At 40.4% G+C, this 22,118-nt stretch overlaps 1 protein-coding gene across 5 annotated transcripts; it reads right to left on the reverse strand.

Moving 5' to 3' along the window:
- Positions 1–395: 395 nt before the first annotated feature.
- LOC141002785 (ETS-related transcription factor Elf-2-like) lies at positions 396–20,968 on the reverse strand. 5 transcript variants are annotated; one of them, XM_073474180.1, is made up of 10 exons: positions 20,615–20,968; positions 11,209–11,374; positions 10,818–11,070; positions 5,958–6,071; positions 5,244–5,429; positions 4,767–4,853; positions 4,438–4,633; positions 3,930–4,334; positions 3,610–3,784; positions 396–2,558 (listed from the first exon to the last, which is right to left on the reverse strand). In XM_073474180.1, exons 2-10 carry the CDS (start codon positions 11,281–11,283, stop codon positions 1,980–1,982), a joined length of 2,070 nt encoding a protein of 689 aa, XP_073330281.1. In that variant the 5' UTR covers positions 11,284–11,374; positions 20,615–20,968; the 3' UTR covers positions 396–1,979. The 5 variants fall into 5 exon arrangements, with proteins under 5 accessions (XP_073330281.1, XP_073330297.1, XP_073330289.1 ...); XM_073474196.1 differs by lacking the exon at positions 20,615–20,968 and adding an exon at positions 16,906–17,196 and having other exon boundaries at positions 4,438–4,630; XM_073474188.1 differs by lacking the exon at positions 20,615–20,968 and adding an exon at positions 16,906–17,196.
- Positions 20,969–22,118: the final 1,150 nt, after the last annotated feature.

Raw genomic sequence — 22,118 nt, forward strand, 5'->3', positions numbered from 1 at the left:
ATGACCAACATACAACCACAGCTGAAGGGTGCAATATTTTATGTCACAATGACAATGATAGATCATTTATTAACTGAGGTTCTCATGGGAACATTTAACTGCACATACTGTACCAACAGATGGCTTGAAGATTAGCTGAACGGCCAAGTAGTGTGTGTATACAGAAACACATTAAGTTTTTAAATGTCCCACAAAGTTTTTGTCTACCTGAGCAATAAAACGTGCAGAGTAACCACAGAAACAGTCTGTACTCAAAGTGCTTCTGATTGACTGGAAGAATAAATGTTAAGGCTGCATAAAACAAATATCCAATCAGATTGGTTTTATGAGTAACCTCCAACTTCAATGTAAAAAGTTTAAAAAATTAATTATATGAAGAGAATGACAACTGTCAGTCAGGTTTCAAATGTCTTTTTATATTTCAGTAAAATCTAATACACTTTGAAACAAGAGTACAGCAAAATAGAATATACTTCAAATGTTGAATATACAAACAGTTCAGTCTGAACACAAACATCTCTTTCCATCTTCCCTCTTCTTAGATAAAAAAAAAATAATAGTGAAGTACAGGGGCAGGGCCAAAACAGTAAAAATAAAAAATTATGCTGGCAATTTGACTTTGTTTAAAGCCAGAAGTAAAGTGACCTGGGCTCCACAGTGGTTTGAGATTTCTTACATAAACTCGTGACTTTTGATGCCTCTCTTTGAGATAATTGCTTGGTTTCATTCTTGATTTCTGACTTTACATACATTTGTTGTTTCTATTTGGATTTTTCTTTTTCAAGACATGGCACAGCTAAGAGCTCAAGGATCAGCTCAGTCACATTCCTTTGCATTTCCATGCAGCCAGACTGAAGCGTTGTCAAATGAGCAAACATTTCTCAAAAAATAAAAGACTTGAGTAATGTTTAGAGGAATCAAGACCTTTTGTCAAACATGTCTGAAATTTAAGCCTAGAAATGGTACTAGATGCTGGAGGACACACTGCAAGCAACCTGGCCTCTGATCTACAACATGTTACTGTTTCTTCTTTAAGATTCAATCTAAGTAAGTGTTTAACAGCCTGATAGAGACAGAGGAACTAATAATAATACATATATTAGTTCCCCTAGTTTCAGTAATACTGTGCTTGGTACAAGGTATCAAAACACACACAAAAAAAATGTTCAGCCTACTGTTCAGACATTACATGAAAAAGAAAGTCAAAATTAAAATCTAAGGCTGTTCTGTTAACTTTAGCTCCGTAAACTGTAGAGTAGATAATATATATATACTGTATATATGTACATACTTGACCATTTTCTGTCTGATATCGTTCCTTGTTGGAGCTTCTCGCAACTCCACTTTCTCTTTCTCTCTCTCTCACTCTTTTACGACTCACGTAGCACCACCCACACTTGATCTGCACAGTGATACAAGTAAAAAAAAAAAAAAAAAAAGTTGCTGGTTTTAGCATCTCTCGAGGCAAAATTATAAACAAATGGTCTCTACCAAAGCTTCATTACACCCCCTCCATCTGTGTCTATTTTTTATTCCATAGTTCACATTTTGGTTAGTCTTAATTATTTGCCTCGTTTTGTAGTGTTTCAGCTTGTTTTTGTACTTTCAAGGTTCTTTCCTTGTTTCTAATTTTGAGACATTGACAGAGATCCTTTCAGAAGGCAAAAATTGTAGTGATCAGGGTTGGTCCCTTTACCCTTCCCAACAAGTTCCTTTAAAGTCTGTGTGGATTCCTTTGCTGCAGAATACAGTTTGCAACTGTGAGAGGTTTCGTTGTGGTTCTGAGAGAGACCGGTTTAGTTCAGTCAAGTTCTCGGCAGCAACAGGGAAGCTGTGAGGACAGGTTCAGGACTAAAAACAGGCCCTCAGGAGTCTTTTAAGTCTCACAGACTGTTGCTGGTTATTACAAGAGTAAAAATGATGCTGCACATGTACAAACTAACCCTCTCTGGATGAGATGGAAAAGATATTGGTAGATTTCAACACTCGGGCTCTTCTGACTTTATCGTCACATCAGGCGTTTCTAGTTTGAAAACCACTTCAGTGTCCATGGCCTCTGACTGGACATTCTGCTGGACTGCAACCGGCACCTGCACAGCTTGGATCTGGACTCCTGCAGCCTTCAGCTTCTCTACTGCTCCGCCCGCTGGTGCTCCTATGACCAGCTCCGAACCATTAATGACGCCGCTTATGAGCCGAGGCTGTGCCGTCAACGTCTGATTGGCTGTTGATACGGTTACAACCCCCGCCCCGCTGCCCGGCTGTGACACCACCAGAGTCTGTTGTTGTGTCTGCGTTGGTACGGTGAGTCTCATCACTTGCGTTCCCGGGGCGACGTTGACAGGTGCCAGGGCCCGGACTGTCAGGGGGCTCCCGAGGAGGCTGATGCCTGTTGGTGAGGCCCCGATGCCAGACTTGTTTGTGCCTGTGGAGGTCTGGAGCTGACACTGAGCTAACTGGTGGGCTGGGATTGTGATAATCTTAGCCAGCTGGACAGTGATCTTGTCCCCGTTCTCTGCTGTGGCCGGGACCATGGTGGGGATGGTCTGAATCACAACCTGTCCAAAGAAAACCACTTTTAACTAGCAGTATATAACAATAAAATATAATACAGTAATCAATTAAATTAATGCAACATGGGCCTGATAATCAAAAATTATTCATTCAGAAGTTCCTTTAACATGGTGGCCGCGGGTCCTTAAAAGGTCTTAAAATGTTTTTGATGGATGTTAAATATTTTTGGTCACATTACTGCAAAAATTTCTCCAGTAAGACAGACTGAATAAGAAGAATGTTTTTCCTGCATGCACCGCGTCATCAGAGAGGATTAAGGCAGAATACAGGTCAAACTATAGCTAGCTGGCCAGCCTGCGAGCAAAGATGTTACTGCAGGTGTTGGGAATCCACAGCCTACAACGCAGTCATCCGACCACCGAACAGCTTTTGGCTCTGAGTATATGAACACGCAAAGCTGAGGTGATTTGGGTGCTGATTCTCGAGAGTCTGCAGTTTATGTTGATTGTTCGGCTTCAGCTGGACAAAGTTACGTTGCGATGTTGCTCCCATGCTTTGAATTGTGGGCGGACATTAGACTAACGTTACTTATGTAGGAGGTATGTTGGAGGGAGACAGAGATCATCAGCGAGTGATAATAAAAACTCAGTATTTTTCAAACGGACATCTCGGGGCACATGTTGGATTTTATGACCTTGCTGAGACGCACGAACTGGACGAGACCCACGCTGAGCGTGACCTCTGCCTCACAACAATTATTAATCACTAATAATTTTGCCATCCAACTCAGAGAAAGGTTTGTGCTGCAGAGTTAATAAATGCCTTATCTTAAAGCTGCAATGTGAAAACAATATTATTGTAGATTAAACAAACATAAGTAAAACGTAAATGTAAGGCACTGCAGATTGATAAATGTTTTGTTTTTGTAATGTTTATGTATTGAAGAGATGCAGCTTTTATTGTAGGCTGCTGTCGCCTGATTACTGGTAGGACTTTCTTAATAAAAAGGGGAATTTAAATAATGAAAAGTAGCCATGCGCAGTAAAAAGGTCTTAAAAAGTCTTAGGTTTAACTTGTTTATATCTGTGTACAAACCTTCTGTTGTGAGTTGGTGTTACCAGTAGCACCAATAGCCGAAGTGTTGGTGAGGAGGGCGGTGTGGCCTGCTGCCCCTGTCGTTCCTGCCGGCTGCTGCATGGCAACGGTGGAAATCTTCTGACCCAGCGATGTTGTCATGACCACAGGCACCTGCATTGCCACCCGCACCGTCCTGTAGATGAAAGGTAAGAAAGCAAGAGTGCCAAAAGTCAACACTTACTGTTGGGGAAAGACACCAACATTTTCATTAGCCCTCCTGCTCAGGGGGACCCTTTCATGTCAATCTGAAGGTCCTCGTCTCTCTGCAGGAGCCTCACCTGGGCCCACTGGCGTTAGAGATGATAGCAGCGTGAGACTGCTGGACCTGACTCCCATCTGGTGCTCCTGAAACCGCCACTATCCTCGATACCCCTGCCGCCGCTACACCGCCTCCTGCCACTGTCTTGCTGCCTGTGGCAACAGGCGCGTGGACCACGTTGGCCCGGTTACCCCGCAGGATGTTGGGCTTCTTGGAGGATGACAGATCGCTTGCCTGCATCAGCACATCTGGCGAGGGCAGCACGCGCTCATAGGATGAGGTCTCTGAGCCAATCAGATCATCAGGGGAGGGCATGTCTGCCTTGTCATCGTCGATGATGACTATGTTTTTGGGCATCTCTTTGAACTGGTAAACCAGGCGCTGGCCCTCTACCTTGGCGAGGATGCCCCGCTGGTAGTAATATCTGAGAGAAAAGGACAAAGAGTTTTGATGATGTTTACCAAAAAACACAAATATGAAAAAATATTCTCCCCACACAGATACATAAATCCACACACACTCCTCACCTGAGTGCCCGTCCCATGGTCTCATAGTTCATGTCAGGCTTGTTCTTGTGTTTGCCCCACAGTTTGGACACAGCCTTTGAGTCGACCAGTTTGAAGATGCCTTTCTCTCTCTGGGTCCACTTGATGAACCTAGGACAGGTGTTCTTGTCCTGGAGGAGGTCCAACAGGAACTCCCACAGGTAGGTGGTGCTCCCTGCTGGAAATCACGTCAATTTAATGAACTGCTAAATTGTAAAACATCTTTATTGGTGCCAGCACACTCAAAGTGGCAACAAATCCTGTATACGTCTATGTTTATCATAGCCAGTAGCATTACTACTGTTAGGTACCTTTCCCCTCTCTTGGTTTCTTCTTGATGCCAAGGTCTGGTGAGCCGTTGGAAATAGATGACTGATGCGTCTTTGGCTTCCGTCCTGCTGTAAAAGCAAACATTTCATTTAGATCACTAACTTGTGAAGTTGAAGTTAGACCCAACAGTACGATTCTACCACTAGATGGCGCTCTTGAATAAACAAAACAACTGTAATTTGAGGTTTTGGTTTGAGGCCTGGCTTATGACCTAAGTTTAACCACAGAGCTGCCAGATGTTTTCCATTTAAAACTTTGTTTAAAAACACTGAAAACTAATTGCTACTTTTTGCAAAGTTTAAATTTCCCATATTCCACAACCATGTGCTGATAGTGGGTCAACAACTATATGAAATAAAGTTGTAAACATTTCTAGATGCTTTTCCACAGCTTTGGGCTACTAGGGGTTCACTTTCCTCATTTTACTGATGACAAACAAAACAAGCTTTTCTGCCTACCTCTCCTCTTCCTGACAGGCTCGTGGCCGTGCTCTGGTTCTGGCTCCTCAAGAAGGCCAATCTCCTCATCTTCCTCCTCGCAGCACTCTTCTGTTGATATCTCCACCTCCGTTTCTGTGATCATGTCAGGACGCATGGCAGCGTGAAGGAAGTCTGGTGTCGCTACGCAAGGTGGGACAAAAGCTTCTGGAAGGAGAAATTAAGAGGAAAGAGTTATTCTAGGTTAGTTATTTCTAAGAGTTATTCTTTAAAGTAGCGTTAGGAGGTTTAAATAATAGTTGAGGAGAAATTTCATGTCTACATTTTGACAGTAGCTGAGGATTTAAGCCCCTTGTGAGAAGTTTTAAAATGTTTATGTTCATAATTCTGGTCCTTAACACAGGGTTTACACCGACAATAAAAATATTCTTGATTAACCAATTCTTATTGGATCAGTACTAGGTGAAGAAAACAGAGCCATACAATGAAATCTCCTAAAATTACATTTTGCAGCTTAAAGAAATATTTAAGCTTGAAAAAATTACTTGCTGCATGGTCAAACTACAGCAAAGTTAACAGAGCAATGGGAATCTTATTGACCAACCATACTCCACCATACAAATTAATACAATTTAATTACATTAAAAAGAAACATTACGATTACCAGTTTCAAGTTTAACCATTTCTATGCTGTGTTGATACCCTTGTTTTTATGTATTATTTAGTGAGTGTTACCTGGGCTGCGGTCTTCTCTGAGGCTGGAAGGTGAATCCATGCGTAGCAGAGCCTCTGCAGCCTCAAAGGTCTTGTCAGAGCAGTGGATGCTGGTGCCATGGACAGACGCCTCCACTGAAACACACACACAGAATCAATTAGCAAATAGTTTAGGAAAAATAAAATTACTGGTTGAGCCCAGTGGAGCCTGTGTTTCCTATATATGCGAGTTTCACAATATTAATCCCCACAGGGAAAAACCGGCATCTTTGAGCAGGACAAAACAAAACCTGTCTTACCTAAGCCAGCACAATTTCTATTTTTTACTTCATTGGCTTCATAATTCCCCAAACAAAATATAATAAAATGCCACTACCAGCTGTTTTTCATTTACAACACATTATTAACACAGTGCATATACTGCACACAAAAAAGCTATATGGCGCCCTCTAGTGAAGAAACAAATTTCTTTTAGATCACTGATATGACAATCTTAATAGACAGCACATTCAATCTGATCCAGGTATGAGATGATGTAAAGTAGTTCCTTCACAGAAGAAAGTTTTCGTCATCTACCTCTTTGTATTACTTAAACTAGGTATCCTGACTGTTTCCACAATACACCATTGACTTTTGTGTGTAAATGTAAGATACCAAGAATGTTTGTGAGTACTGAGGAGTGACAACTAACTATTGTTTCAACTAACCTTATAGCTCTCCTTCAATCCAATAAAAGTTGGAAAATGGCAATACATGACACATAAAGGCGCAGTGCTGTTTAAATAAAAAATTGGATTCAGCCTGCTGTAAAGGAAATGGTACGTAGCCCCATCTGGGACCCTGAGAAGGAACCCAGGGCACCTGCTGTTGGTGTCAATCAATGGTGGGAAACACGAGATGCCATTACACCCTGCTCTGTCCATGTTTGGCTATCTCACTGAGGCAACAGGCACTGCATAGGGGAGTGAAATGGGCTATCTTTAGATCGTCTGCTCATTCAGTCCCCCTAATAAACAAACAGGACATGCTGGGAGCCCTCACAGCAGAGACCCTATAGCCTACAGAGCTGCCCTTGTAATGAGACCACCAAAAGGTGTCAAGTCAGAAAACTGCAGCTTGGCTTGACCTACATAACCACATATAGACACTCTGACCATTTCTAGTCTGTCCAGAATACTAGGGTTTTTTTAATGCTTAGTTACTGAATAAAAGAAAATTACAAACAATGACTTTTTTCTAAGAAATGTGTTTTATGTGGGTGACATATAAGTATTAAAGGTATTACAAACATTTCAGATGTGAGCAAAATGCCTGTTATGAACCTTCAGTACAATGTAACGGCGCCAAGAGTATCAGCGAGTCCGACAAAAAGTAGTGCTGCCCCTGATAACTTCCGTGTTTACAGTCCTCATCCTTTCCCTCCAGTTCTCTTCGAAGAAGCCCACAAATCCTCTTGTCACTCAACACCCGCCTCGCCTCCTATTGGCTCATTCTTCGATTAATAACCCGCCCCCGGTGCAGCCTGATTGGACGTCTATTGACGTTGTGAAACAGCGCGCATGCTATTGGACTAACGAGGAAGTCGATCAACAACAGACCCCGCCCTCTCACATACACAATGCTTCCGCCATCGATATGGGACAAAAATACTTTGAAAATTGCGATAAAAACCTAAGTGGGGACGAAGATGTGTTTTCAAAACACATCGTCCATTAACAGACACTGTTAACAAGCGAGTGAAATCATACAAAATGTGTCTTTACAGGTCAGTGTGGTCGAAGGCTGAAGCCGCACTTGAAACAACTACAGGGCAGAAAGCGAGTGAGCCAGGCCATCCCACGCTTCAATCCGAGGCTGCATAACACGATAACGGAAACCACGAAACAAAGATGTAAAAATCTCTGACACTGGAAATGTGTAAAATGTGATCACCACATCTAAATTAAACAAAAATACAATAATACGACGGTTAATTTTCAGGTTTAATGGACTGTTACTCATGGACATTATGTGAAGACTGTTACTGAACATTATTCCCCACAAACAAAAACAAACTGAAGCCAGTCGGGATCAAATACTACGACATATATAATTCATAACAGTAACAGAGGTGATATCTGTTAGTATGTACCAGATTTATGCTAGTAAAAATAAACCCACATGTCCTTCCGACTCAGACAGCGTGGCAAAGACGTAGGAAAGACAACATCTTTACACTTCCTGGTTGTGCAGAGCCGATCTGCAAACCGTTATTCTGAATCACACTGCGGTGAGAAAAATCTGCTCCAACATGCAAAACACACCTCGTGCAGACAACCATCTATTTGTGCAAACAGCAAAGCCCCGCGACAGTTTTTCACCTCTTAAACCGGGTTTCATAAACCTTGTAGCAACGCCATGCAGGTTGCTACCAAGGTGATCACTTCCTGATTGCCCTCCATTACTTCACCACACTACTCAGCGGACTGAGGCGCAGCGGTCGAGATTAAAAACACAACTCCTGGGTTAACATCAGCGCCCGGGGCGAAGTTATAAGTAGAGAAAGATACATTACCGGCTCTGATGAGTAAATCGAGCTGGTTTGCGTGTCCCTCATGCTGTGAAGTCGCCATGTTTTCCCCTTACTGCAGATTCACATTGACTTCTCACTGAATTGTATAGGAAGCTACTAGCTCATATCACTCCGCCACTAAAGGGAGATCTCCTCAAATTCAACGAGACACATTACGGCGGCAGAAAGGTATCCCTCCGCCGCCGATACAGGAAATCCTTCCTTCGCCCTCCCTCCATTGCGTAGTGACTACGTCAAATAAAGCTGTACTGTGATAACAGCTATTACAATAAAGTCACTGGACAAAAATCGTATAATCTCAGAACAAATTCGCAAAACATTTTATCTAACCCACTTAATTTCAAACAATGAACAACACTTGTTTTGTAAAGACTGACTTTTGTTGCTCTGTTTAAACTATGGATTCATTATGTATTTTTTAACAGGTTTAACTGGGAGTTTAGTACAAGACAAATGCATTCCAACAAGTTAATATACTCTATATATGATGTATATAAGTCATTATCAATTTCATTTTTAAATTTTTTTTTAAATAGCTTCTTTGGCAACATTTAGTTGCAATTTGGGAATATACTGTAAATTGTGGAAGATATCAGTCAACAGAAACTAATTAACTACTGAAGTGAAAGTAACTGTTATGTTTGCTAGAACTTTCTCTTCTATGCACTTTAACACACTTTTATGTTACCTGTGGTACCATTTTCAGATAGGAATATTTCAGATATCTATAAGTGTCTATTTCTTCTGTTGCACCGCCATGGGCTGGGACGAACAGCATTTTTTTTTTTATGTATAGGAGTACACAAAAAAAGACAATAAATTGAGTTGAACATAGTTTAAGGTCTGAGGTCACATTAATGTGTTTCCTAAACCGATTTACATGATGAATCATAATACATGGCCCAAATTCATAAAGTAACATTTTGGTTGACAAAAATACAGGATTGTTTCTTTCTAATGTTCAGCACATGCGGCTTGCTAACTTCAGTTAAAAGTTTAAAATGTTTGACATCCAAACTGAATGATTGTGCAAAATAGGCCTGCTCGATACTTCTAGTTCAGATTTTGTGAAACTGGAGTCTAGAGATGTAATCTGGGACAATGTCAATGAAAAAAGCCAAATTTAAAAAAAATAAATCCAAATTATATTAACTAATATGGAATCTTTCAATGTGTTTCATACTTATGAACACTGCACATGGATCGGACACTAGTCATCATTAATAAGGGATTAATGGATGATTAGAGAAATATTACTGGATACCTTCCCTGTTCATGAAATAGTCCACAAGGTGGCAGTGTGTGAACACAGAGGCCTGCAACTCTCTCAGCCTACTTTGCCAGACTGTCACCAATGCTGTTAACAGGATCATGACAAATGTGCCCGATGACAGTTGGATCACAACAAATAAAAACAGAAGACAGAAAAAGCAAACCTATATCAATGAAATAGAGGAGGTGAACAGAGCCAAAATAGCAGATTATCAATACTTATACTATACTATACTAAAATAACAGACACACCAAAAAAGCAATACTTTCAAAATGATGTTGGAAGGTGTAATATAAGCAGTGACTGAAATTGGATTTGTTACTAGAACACAGGGCAAAATCAACTGCCATTTTTAGTTGATTCGCCACTCTGACTGACAGCTCTGGCAGTGGCAACTGAAAATATGGAAATGTTTAAATCTTTATAACTGTGTCAATGGCTCATCATGATAAACTCAAAGAATAAGCCTCTTCATTAAAGCAAAACTAGAGTAAAAAAAAGTCCCACAAGTCTCACAGAACCAACGTCTAGTTTCTGGAACATGCAGCCCATAAGTGTGAACACTTTAACAGCAGGTAAAATGTCTCTCTTTTCCTAATAATTTAAAACCTCAGTGACGCAGAGGAAATGGGAACTGTGCATCGGCAATGGTAACAGGATAGAGAAAAGAAACATGAGTCAAATTTCCCTAACCCTAACCTCAGGTAAAAGGGTTAAACAGGTTGCTTAATGATACAGGTTTGCTCTGGGCATTCTGGTTAGTGAGGTGTATGTGTTATGTGTCCTGCACTTGTATGATAGTCATTAGGGATGCCACAGAGAGGACATTTTTCCACCAGTTAATAGATTTGTGACAACACCAGTGATACCAATTATATAGGAAATCATACAAGAAAAGATATTTGTTGATGAACTAGGGCGCCGACAGAAATTAACTAACAATCATCTGGTTCTCTAACCTACAGTGCAAAAAAGTTAGATTATGAGGAAATACTTTATCCAATTTCTGATAAATACAGCAATATTTATGTCTCACCTGCCTCCCCTTCTGTCTCCACCTCCTGCTCATCGCCCACTTCCTGCATCAGGTAGGCCTCGTCCTCATACACCACCACCTGGGCTGAGTAACCCTGCTCCTCGGCAAGGTTAGCACCAGGAACCTCCTCCACTATGACTGCTGGGTAGTACTCGGCCTCCTCTCTGTCCTGTACTTCTTCATAGGCCTCCTCAGCTTCACACTCGCCTTCCACCTCTCCTTCAAACTCCATGTCCACCTCACAGTCTCCCTCCTGCAGGGCAAACGTATTGAGGGAGGGAAAGAGAACAAGACAGTCAAAAAAAGTTTTTAGTAAGAAAATACTATTGGACTGGATTTTGTTGTGAACTGCAGTGGCAGTGTTACTAGCTTGTGTCTGCGTCCAACCCACCTGCTGGGGGTCCTCCTCGGCTGTGACATACTCCACCACTGTCCCACCAGCGTCGACCAGCACCACTGAGGTCATGACTCATGCTCCTCAGGGATCAGCAGTCACAGCCAGTGATTGGCCAGTGTATCTGTCTGGTGACCTCCACCAGTCTGATGAAAAAAGGCCCCTGGAGAGAGAAGACACTTTGTTTAACACAATGAAGTCTGTGACGCAGTAATAGTACATGACCAGATTTTGCCAAAGTGTGTTTGATGACAGACGCCTGCCTTTTTCTCTCTGTCAGCCCTGTACTGTGTCCTCGATACAAAACAATGAATGAATCCCTGCCACCTCCAGAGTTGTTGTTATTGACTAGATGACCCTGTGCATTGATCAAGCAAATAAGCATATTTTTCTTTCTTGACATTTTGCCAAACTTTTAAAAAGTATCATAAAGTTTAGAGTCTTCACTGAAAAAAATCACCTGGCTAAAACGCAACTACCCCTTCCTCCGTTCGTCCTAACTGTAGATTGAGACCTCATTAAAGGCAGAGGTTTCTTATATCTTCTCCCATCTCTTTATTTCTAGCTCTGGTCTGCAGGAAGTGCCTGTCAGCTATTACAGGAACAAATGCACTGACAGGAAGCCAAGTCAGTCCCTCAAACACAAACACAGTGTCCAGTAAAAGATTTAGGCGGGGCAGACTGGAGCACCACAGGACCCTCTGTTCCTGTTTTGTACTGCTCCGCGGGACGACAAGAAGAAGGCAGGAGCATGGAGAGGCAGACATACATAAACTGCGTAACATTTTTTAAACCAATCCTCCACCTATTTTCCAAGGTCCGACTTGGACACTGACCTACTGGGATTTGATATATTCTTACTCTGGTGAGCTAAGTGCAGTCATGGTCAAAGGTTTACATGCACTTGTTGAGAGCATGTACAGTATATCATGGCAGTCTTGAGTTCCAATGATTTCTACAACTCTCATTTTTCTGTGATGAAATGAGTGGAACACAAACAACTTTGTGATGAAAAACATTCAAAAAGTTAGTTAAATAATGAATTTATTATAGGTCTTCTGAAAATGTGACCAAATCTGGCCAAAACTTTTGCCTTGGACATGCAGCATTAGCCCGTTTTTTTAGCACAATAACAAGCATGTATCCATCAGGTGAATATTTAAGATCCTTTACAAGGTTCTGGAAAGCTGGAATCATTAAAAAGTCAGCCCTAGACAGAGGTTTTAATCCACTTATGGAGCTAAAATTACCTTGATTTGCTAGCTAACTGGAGCTGATAAAATCTGATCTGAACAGTTCTCATTTACGCCAGCAAAATCAATGCACGGCAGTAAGAAATTAGAAACATGCTCTTTTCTACCTCTGTCTGAAAATACTAAGAATTTCAATAGTAAGGGTTAGCTGCAAATAACTCTGTTTAGCTTTCTGCTCACACCTAGCACATACAGATTTAGCATCAGTAACTAGGAGTGTGGTGCTGAGCGTACTTCATGCCATGATTGGTCAGGTGACAAAGTATAGAGTCTGAAAATCTCACTGGAAGCTTTCATTTCCTCATTTTTCACACGGAAAAAAAAATGCAACACCATGAATGAGAAGTACAGAAAGTGTGAGTGTTTAGTAATTGTTTAATTCCTCATTTATCTGCCTGCTTTATGACAGCAGGCTCTTCAACTAAGCTTCAATTGTGACCATTCAAAACAGCTATAAACAATATTGCCTTTAGACCTGATAACATACACCATGTTCCAAGCAGGACAACTCTCTGCTCCTCACCGACCACAGCACATCTCCCCACTTATAGAGCCAAGTAAGCCCACCCTCTGCATAAAGATAATCCTGTGCAAAATTCTTCAAATTCTTCTCTACACACAGGGACAGAGATTAGAAATAACTCTCTCACTGACACTTTGATGTTCCCACATTTTGATTGAAGAATGGAATAACACATTTCAAAATAGCTGGAAAACAGTGTAACTTCATGCATGAACTGCAGTTTTAGAACCTAAAGACCAGACATCTTCATACAGGGTGTGTATAAGGACATGCTCAGTTACTCTAACTGCTGTATAATGGATGAGCCATGCTGAGCTGGTGTTCACCCCTCTGCTGAGACCACATGATATCAGCTCGGATGGAGAAATCCTCTGTTCAATTATTCAACAGCATAAAGCTGAAGCTCATCTACAGTTGGGGGCTGTCACTTTATTTGAAATTCAAACATTCAAACGTGGAGGGAGCTATTCCAACTGTAATAACCTGTTCGAGACCAACATTTATAAAATTTACAGTCTATAAGCTCAGTAGGCCGTAGAAGTAGTTTGCTCTGTGATCCTGCAGAGGGGGCGTTTAGGTTAGCCGGCATATGTTAAAACATCGAGGGATTCATTAAGCATTTAGTCATTGCATAAGCACTTCATCTGAGCATGCTGAAGCAATGTCTGGGACATGGACACAGGCCCTACGCGTGGTACGAAATTCAAAAGTTGCATACTCCAGTAACAGCCCGACACTTTGGCTGGGAATAAAGTTAATGCAAGTCTGGAATTTTGCTGGGGAATTTAAATGAAAACAACAACAACAACAACAAAAACAAGCAATGCTGCAACAACTACCACAGAAAAGTGTCAAGCTCTTGCTCCACAGCCGAAGAAACTACAGATGTTTCAAACCAGAGAGGCAGGAGAAGTTCAACTGGGTAGCCACCAACATGGAAACGCACTGCTAGAAACCATGTTGCCAGCATAACTGTTGTTCTCCTTTGGTACAGCAAGACTGCCGTCATGGAGTCTGGCGTAAACTCTGATTTGACTTATTGCATGCCTATTGACAGACATTGATCAGTAAACTAAGCTAGTAATTTTGTTGATTAAAAAAAATGGAGGATACCGGGGAGCAAAGCCCTCCTGAGAGGACAATCACAACACCAAAGCATCTGAGAAGCAGTGTGTCGGAAATTCTTTGGTTCTACAACATTGATGGCAAACTTAGAAAAGGCTGTTTGTCGACTACTTTGAAAAAGGGTCTTACTTTACAATGACAACAAATCTGCAGACTCACTTGGTAGCTTGCCACCCAACTGAGGCAGCAGTGGCACGGACAAGTCTGGCATCGCCAAGTCTACAACAATATTTGATGCCACACTCAGCTTCTGCCAGAAGCTTGTAAAAATGCCATCAGTGATAAGATAACAAGGTTTACATGCATAGTTATGCTGCTCAGGATTTCATGATGGAATTGGAGCCACCACAATCTCAGTGCACATAGTACAAACTGGTTTACACCACAAGGGAAAACATAAAGAGTGTAAGGGATGAGACACTCGCTCTTACCATAGATGACATTGCTGGCCACACATGCTTATGTGTACAAGTTCAAGGCACCAAATTAAACGTATCATTATCATTATCTTGATTTTTCAGTACAGCTGTGAAAAAAGTTAGCATCTGATTGTTGAAATAATGGGATGTTAGACGGGTGTACAGATGTAGTTAATACTAATATCAATACCATTCTGTAATGGGATCACACCAGCCCATCAACATGTTCTCATTCTGCCCCATTCAGTAGTCATTACCGCATTATTACATGAGACCATACCCATGTTTGCACTCAGCCTTCATTTTGATCTCAACTACACACCTGTAAAGTTTGGTTGATTTTTTATATATTCCTTGGCCCAGGAAGATGTAAAATGTGTGTTATGTTTATGTCCTAAGCTAGGCTACTTCTTGAGTTTTGATGGGGATTTTTGGGTCATTACAAATATGCTATGTTTAAGAAGGAGCAAGAAGTCACATATATATAAAATAAAAAATGTTGATCATTTTATAATAACATCATAGCTTTCTCAATCAGAATCAAATCCTGAGGTGTCTAAAGATTCCTAACCCAACTGTGACACATGCACAGCACTCAGACACAGCTCCAACTGACGTGGTGCTACTGAGTCCCAACAAATCAGGATACAGTGGGTCGGCACTTTTTATTACCAGTATAATTTTCTGATATTGAAGCAAATCAATTCCCTCCAACCTCTACTTCCTCTCATCCATCCAATCTAACTTAAATGTTTAATGCTTGACCTGTTGTTTCATGCATTTTGCTCTGTGGCCGGAACAGCCTGACCAAAGAAATGTGTGTACATGCGTTGCATTATGTGCTGTTATGTTGCCGTTAAACTGTCAAAGGTTATTATGCAAGTTCACAGAGGAGTTGGAGATTGTGACACTGGGCTTTGTAATCTAATGAGCCCAGCTAACTCCTTTCAAAATAAAAGGAAAGTTCCCATTTCCTCTGCATCACTGAGGTTTTAAATTATTAGAAAAAGAGAGACATTTTACCTGCTGTTAAAGTGTTCACACTTATGGGCTGCATGTTCCAGAAACCAGACGTTGGTTCTATGAGACTTGTAGGTTTTGCTTTAATGAAGAGGCTTATCCTTTGAGTGTATAATGATGAACCATGTCATGGTTCATATTGACACAGTTATAAAGATTTACACATTTCCATATTTTCAGTTGCCACTGCCAGAGCTGTCAGTCAGAGTGGCGAATTAACTAAAATGGCAGTTTTTTTTTTCTTATTTTGCCCTGTGTCCTAGTAACAAATCCAATTTCAGTCATTGCCTATATTACACCTTCCAATATCATTTTTAAAGTATTGCTTTTGTGGTGTGTGTTATTTTTTAAAAAAAGTATTGATAATCTGCTATTTTGGCTCTGTTCACCTCTATTTCATTGGTATATTTTTGCTTTTTCTGTCTTCTGTTTTTATTTGTTGTGGTCCGAAGGAAGTCAATCAGAGAGACATTGAGTTAAAGGGAGGCTCAAAGTGCAGAGTCCTGCATGTGGTGCCTGTATGATTTCACTCGGTCAACAGAATGACATAGCACTAAAATGACAGCATACGTCAGTATGGATCAGCATGAGCAATTGCATAGCTATGTGAATCTCTCTCTTCAATGCTATTCCTTTTCTTTCTTTCTCTTTTTGTTTCCTTTCCACTCAATCTTTCTTTTCGCCTACTATGATACTGAAAACATCCATCTAAGTGGACATGGATCCAAAATATGAAACATTCATGCTGCAGGCAGATTCCCAAAATGGGATAATCTGATATAAACACACGCACGTACACATGCACACATACACACACACCAAGCAACACACAAATGATCTGTTAGGAGTCTCTCATCAGGCTTCATTGACTCAAACAAGTCTAACAGGACCTGCTGGACGACAGTGAACACGTGGCTGCCTCTTTACTTCTCAGCTCTAACAAAATGAATCATAATGAATAGCTGCATAGTTACCATTTCAACAAACTACTTCATTCAGAAACTACCAGTGCATACCTGTCACATTACAAGCAAAGGAACAAATTATTCTAAAGGTTAGCAGCAGACAGAGCGACCTTTTCACTCCTTACAGTGAGCTACAAGTCACGCTGGGATTTCAGGAATTGAAAATATTTCTGTTGCAATGAAAGTCATTCTGGACAACAGCTAGAGCTACATGTATCACTGTGAAGACGGGCATCGATTCGTTTACAAATGCTTCCCTAGTTCATGGTGAGTCAGTAGCAGTCTCGAGACTTCATTGGATACAGCAAAGTCATCCCGACAGGCCAACTTTCCCACCACAAGATCCCAATGAAAACATCCAAACTAAAAGGGCCAAAGTCCAAACTTGCCTTCCCGCAGAAAAGTTGACGTGATTCAAAATGCTGGCTTGCATTTTTACTTGGCTGCTGCTTAAAAATCCACAGAGACGAGGACGAGAATGAGAGAATGAGACTGGTGCTGTCCTGCCATGATAGGTGAAGGCCAACAGTACATTTTCTGCATCTTTCTCTCCTTCTGTCTGCCTCTGACTCTTTCCTCCATGCCCCTCTGTCCGACATCCATCCATCCATCCATCCATCCATGTGGTCTTCCATCTCCTCTCTCTGCCTGCATGCTCGCTGTCTGCCTGTTCCCTGAGTGGAAGGAACCTCTCAGAGCGACTCAGCACTTCTCAGACCCTGCCCTGAGCTCAGATCACATGACAAGGGTGGAACACACACACACACACACACACACACACACACACACACACACACACACACACACACACACACACACACACACACACGCACACACACACACACACACACACACACAGTCACATGATCTTTCAACAACAGAGCTTTTGTTCCAAGTAACTGGGGCTGTTGGTAAAGATACAACGCCCTGCCTTGTGCCCTGCCCTCTACACACACACAGTGATGACACAACGAGTAAATACATGGCAAGAATGACCTCAGGATTGACTTGACATTCAACCACCAAGTTCCACTATAACTCAGCTGCTAATATTATATAGTCATAAAGTTGTGTTATTAATTCTCTGCAGTGTTCCAGTGTCACATTTAATCTCCTGTCACTTAGTAATTTAAAAAATAGGCCTTGTGTGGGTTGGCACTTTTGGGTCACAGAGTACTGGTTAATTAGCATCTGGTGTGAAAATGAGCCTCAAACTTTCAGAGTTTGTTCTAAGATGCAAACGATAGTCATGCCTATTATCTCAGCACTGACATATTGAAGATGGGTGGGGGAAAGCATGATGGTAAAGGCCAAAAATTACTGCAAATTCTGTGATAAAGTAAAGTAAAAACATATGTCATTAATCACATACAAGATTAAATGCAACTATTTTAACTTTACCGATGTGATTACCAATTAACAACTTTGATAATCAATTCATCCACTAAGTCACTTATTAAGTTAAAATGCCAAATGCAGGATCCAGCCTCTCAAATGTAGTCTTTTTTCTAGTCTTCTGTTTATGTCATTGCATACTGAACATCTTTGGGTGTTAGGCTGTTGGTCAGATAAAACAAGCCATTTGAAAATAATTTATTCATAAATTGATAAATTGAAAATGAACCCTTATTAGGTGGTTGGAAAGAATATTTGCCTGCATGCTGAGTTTAACTTGCTATTTTCACCTAAAGACTTGATGAAACATGAAAAAAATGACCAAATGAGTTCTAAAGCTTTACAGAAAGTGACAATAAAATAGTAATGACGTGTAGTCTGCAAGTGACCATCATCCTCCCAGTGCAGTTTAATGATATTGGCACCTACCTGCCACCAATCCATCCCTGTCCTAAGTGTCTGGATCTACATATTTCTAGACAGGCCTCTCATGATTAAGCCCCATTACAGGACATTCAGGCACACCCAGTGGAAACCTTCAGACAACAGTTCAACTGTTAGCTCAGACTGCAGGATGTACCGGCTGAGCCAAAGGCAGGCTGGTCAATCATTTACCAGCACAAACAACTGACTCTTCAATACAGCTCACTCTGGAGACAGCAGATCTCTAACCAACACTACTTTAACACACATAATTTAAACTGTACATACCAGAAGCCACTAAACCGCAGACCAGTAACTTAAAAAGACTGTACTACACCAGGAAATTAGACGGTGCTAATTAACAGTTTCTTCATAGATAGGTACAGAGTAGGGGTCGACCAATATGGCTTTTTTCAGGGCTGATGCTGATACCGATTTTTGAAATTAAGGAGACTGAAAACCAATATTTGGGACCGATGTTCATTTACAGCAAAAATGAAACTCTTGGTGTCAAAATTTCGAACAACCAGTGATGGAATAAACCTTAGTTCAATTTACTGAAGTACTGTTCTTAAGTACAATTTTGAGGTACTTTACTTTAGTATTTCCATTTTCTGCTACTTTAAACTTTACTACCACTTCCACTACATTTATTTGATACATTTAGTTACTAGTTACTTTGCAGATTCAGATTATTCAGTGTTTATAGGCTATTAAGTGTGACATGTCACCAATCAGATATTGTTGTGGGCAGGACATTGTGTGAGAGGATGTTGCATTAGAGCCAAAGTAGCACATTTTTAAATAATGTTATTTTAAGAGCAATTTGAAAAATCACTGATGCGATAATTGGAAAATGCTTAATATCTGCCCCGATAATAGGCCTAGAGATTCATGATATAATCTGACTGACAAACTATCCACCCGATATTGGGAAGTTTATGCTATCAGGTATTTATTGATATTGGTGAAATTATAGCCAATAAATACAGTTAATAATATAAAGTCAAATTTCCTTCACTGACTTAAAAAGAGCAAAATTGAAAAACTTTGATACAGTAGGTGGCTGTTTGCACCTTGAAAGTTTGTTTGTGAATAACCAATGAACACAAAGAAGAAGAACAACAAGAGTGCACCCGTTGTGCTCATAACGTCACACTGCTGCACCTGGGTGGATATTTTTACAGTTTTAGAGGAAAACAATACAAATTTCATTTGCAACAGATGTTCTGCAAAGGTTCAGAGAGGAAAATTATTGGTAATCTTTTGGTATCAGCGATGACAAACAGGGATCAGCAGAAATAAAATCCATTTCGCACATCCATAATGTTTTTCCTCCATCAAACCGAAGTTGGAAGTTGTATTTATTTTAAACGCAAAAATGTACTACATGAAACGGTTTATCATTGAATAATCTCTCACTTTCCAGATGTCAGAAATTTACACTTTGAACTCTAATTTTGATGGACATTCGAATCAATCTTTTTTTTATTTTTGTGTGCTAAATACTTAGGAGTTAAAACATCAACAAGACAAATAATAAATAGTTATGTCACTTCCCTAATATTCCAAATTAAACGTATTAAAAATAAAATAAACTATATGAATGTAAGTCAGCAGAAATAATTGATCATCTATTTTGATTTTTCAACAAGCAATGAGAAAATGGAAACAGCTCCTAACACAGTCTTCCCATGGAGACAGCATGCCACCAGCATCAATGGCCTGCCTATCACCACCTCACATCATATTGCAGGGTTATAATAATATGCACTTACTTGCTATCTTAAAAAAAGCCAATATAGTTAAGTGTGTCGATGCAACTGGTTTTAGTTTGTGGTAATGGGACATAAAAAGCAGTGAAGTTGGATCCAAGATTTCAAACTACATGGCACAGTTGGCTGGCCGCTTGGTTGCAATGCTTACTGTCAGATTATGTGAGGCATGTACAGTGAGTCACAGGGGGAATTCACTGTTGCAATGATACCTTTGCTCTTCAGAGCAGCTAACCTTATCAATGAATTATTAGCCAGCTCTTGCATCATTTACATATAGTTATAAGTATGCCGAAGCTGGCATCGAACGTGTTACAAGAGCCGTCGTTTTAGAGAAAACGTCGCACAAAAGCAGCAAACTGAAAGGAAACAGAAACTGAACACTGCCATTAACTTAGCTAACGTTAGCTAGCTCAGTTAGCGCTATGACAAAAACAAGCTGACAGAAAACAAACACAACAAACCATGTGGCTAATGCTGGCTAATGTCGGGTCAGCTCACTTACCGTCAAATTATTTTTTTTGGCTCCTTGCTGGGGACCAACTTAGTTGACAGGCAGGAACTTGACGCTAGCTGGCTGGCTAATGAGAGTTTGCTGTGTGAGTGCGTGTCTGTGTGACATCCAGTAACCTCTCCTCCTCCCCGGACGACTGACGGTCTGAAGGGTCCCGCTGCTAACGGTAACGCGAGCTAACTCAACGTTAGCGTTAGCTGTTTGTATTCACGACGAGCCTCCAGACAGATGAGCATGAAGAGCTCGGTGTCCTTGGTGTTTCATGTGCGACAGTCATTGAATAAAGACGCTGCCGCTCGGTCAGGACAGGCTGCTGCTCCGCTAATGGAGACGGACTCGGTTGTCAGTTTACTCCGCTTGTTCAGGCAAATTACACAAGTGACGTCACGCCGTACATAAACAAGCAGAGCTCACCAGAATAAACTAAAGACAGACTGATTTCTTTATCATCACGTTTGTTTATCTGTGTTTGAAAAGATCCTCTCCTGTCCCTCCAGCCATAACCAGGGGTAAATGATTAGTCATTTTAATATGAATTTATTCTCTTGCTTCTCTTCTCATCAAAGATAATGTCTTGATGGTCACAATGTATCCCAAAAGCCCCTAAAAAGCCAACATCAATAAGTTCATACAAAATGATCAAATGACAGTCATCTGTCTCCACCAAGTGGTCAATGCACTGTAATCACTGTATCACAGTGCATTGCCATGCTGATTAATAGCACTGGTTAACACAAGAATAAAGTCATGCACAGCAACACTGAGATAAATGTTTGTACATCACTTTATTAAGTTGTCTATGTGAGCACATTATCATGACAACAGAGACATTGCAGTTATCTACATAGAATGCGGTATATTAACTATTTAATATATTTGTATAATACATAGTTAATATATGATCATTTATGCAGTGCACGGACAAACATTTAAACAAAGCATACACTTTTAGAGATTTGGAGGAATGTCACTGTTGAATATAATCATCTAAGTGAAAGGGTGAAAATAACAATAATAATAATAATAATAAGTTTGAACTTATTTATCATGTATCAGTCTTTTGTTGTTGAAGGTAAAATATAGACAACGATAATACTAAAAAATAGAGAATAGATATGCACCAAATTATGGGTATACTATGGATATCAGCTTCAAAAAGCAAATATCAGCACTGGCGCAATATTTTTCACTGGTATTGTTGTAGTGTTTTCTTACAGTAATACGTATCACTTTTAAATTAGCAACATAATAAATGTGTAATGGTCTTAAAACATGTAAATATTTTAAGATAGGAAAAATGCATGTCTTTGTGCCATTATACCAACCGATGTGAGTGGGAAAATCACATTTGCCGTTATCAGCTTACAGAAAACATAGGTGTGTCCCCACTTAAAAATCTGGGTAGAGTTTGTATGTTGTCATTTTCTATGAAAAGCAGTCTATCACAACATTATAGTAACAACAAACCACTTCCACTGCCTTAAACTTATGTTCA

This window comes from Pagrus major, chromosome 1, assembly GCF_040436345.1.
Source record: "Pagrus major chromosome 1, Pma_NU_1.0".
NCBI lineage: Eukaryota > Metazoa > Chordata > Actinopteri > Spariformes > Sparidae > Pagrus > Pagrus major.

What these genes read in the sequence shown, in the direction of transcription:
- LOC141002785 (XM_073474180.1), bottom strand. Translation starts at nt 11,283, where the DNA reads ATGACCTCAGTGGTGCTGGTCGACGCTGGTGGGACAGTGGTGGAGTAT. An exon ending in GAAACCAAGAGAGGGGAAAG is followed by an intron (nt 4,634 to 4,766) that starts GTACCTAACAGT and finishes CGTGATTTCCAG; the next exon opens with CAGGGAGCACCACCTACCTG. An exon ending in TCTAACGCCAGTGGGCCCAG is followed by an intron (nt 3,785 to 3,929) that starts GTGAGGCTCCTG and finishes TTTCATCTACAG; the next exon opens with GACGGTGCGGGTGGCAATGC.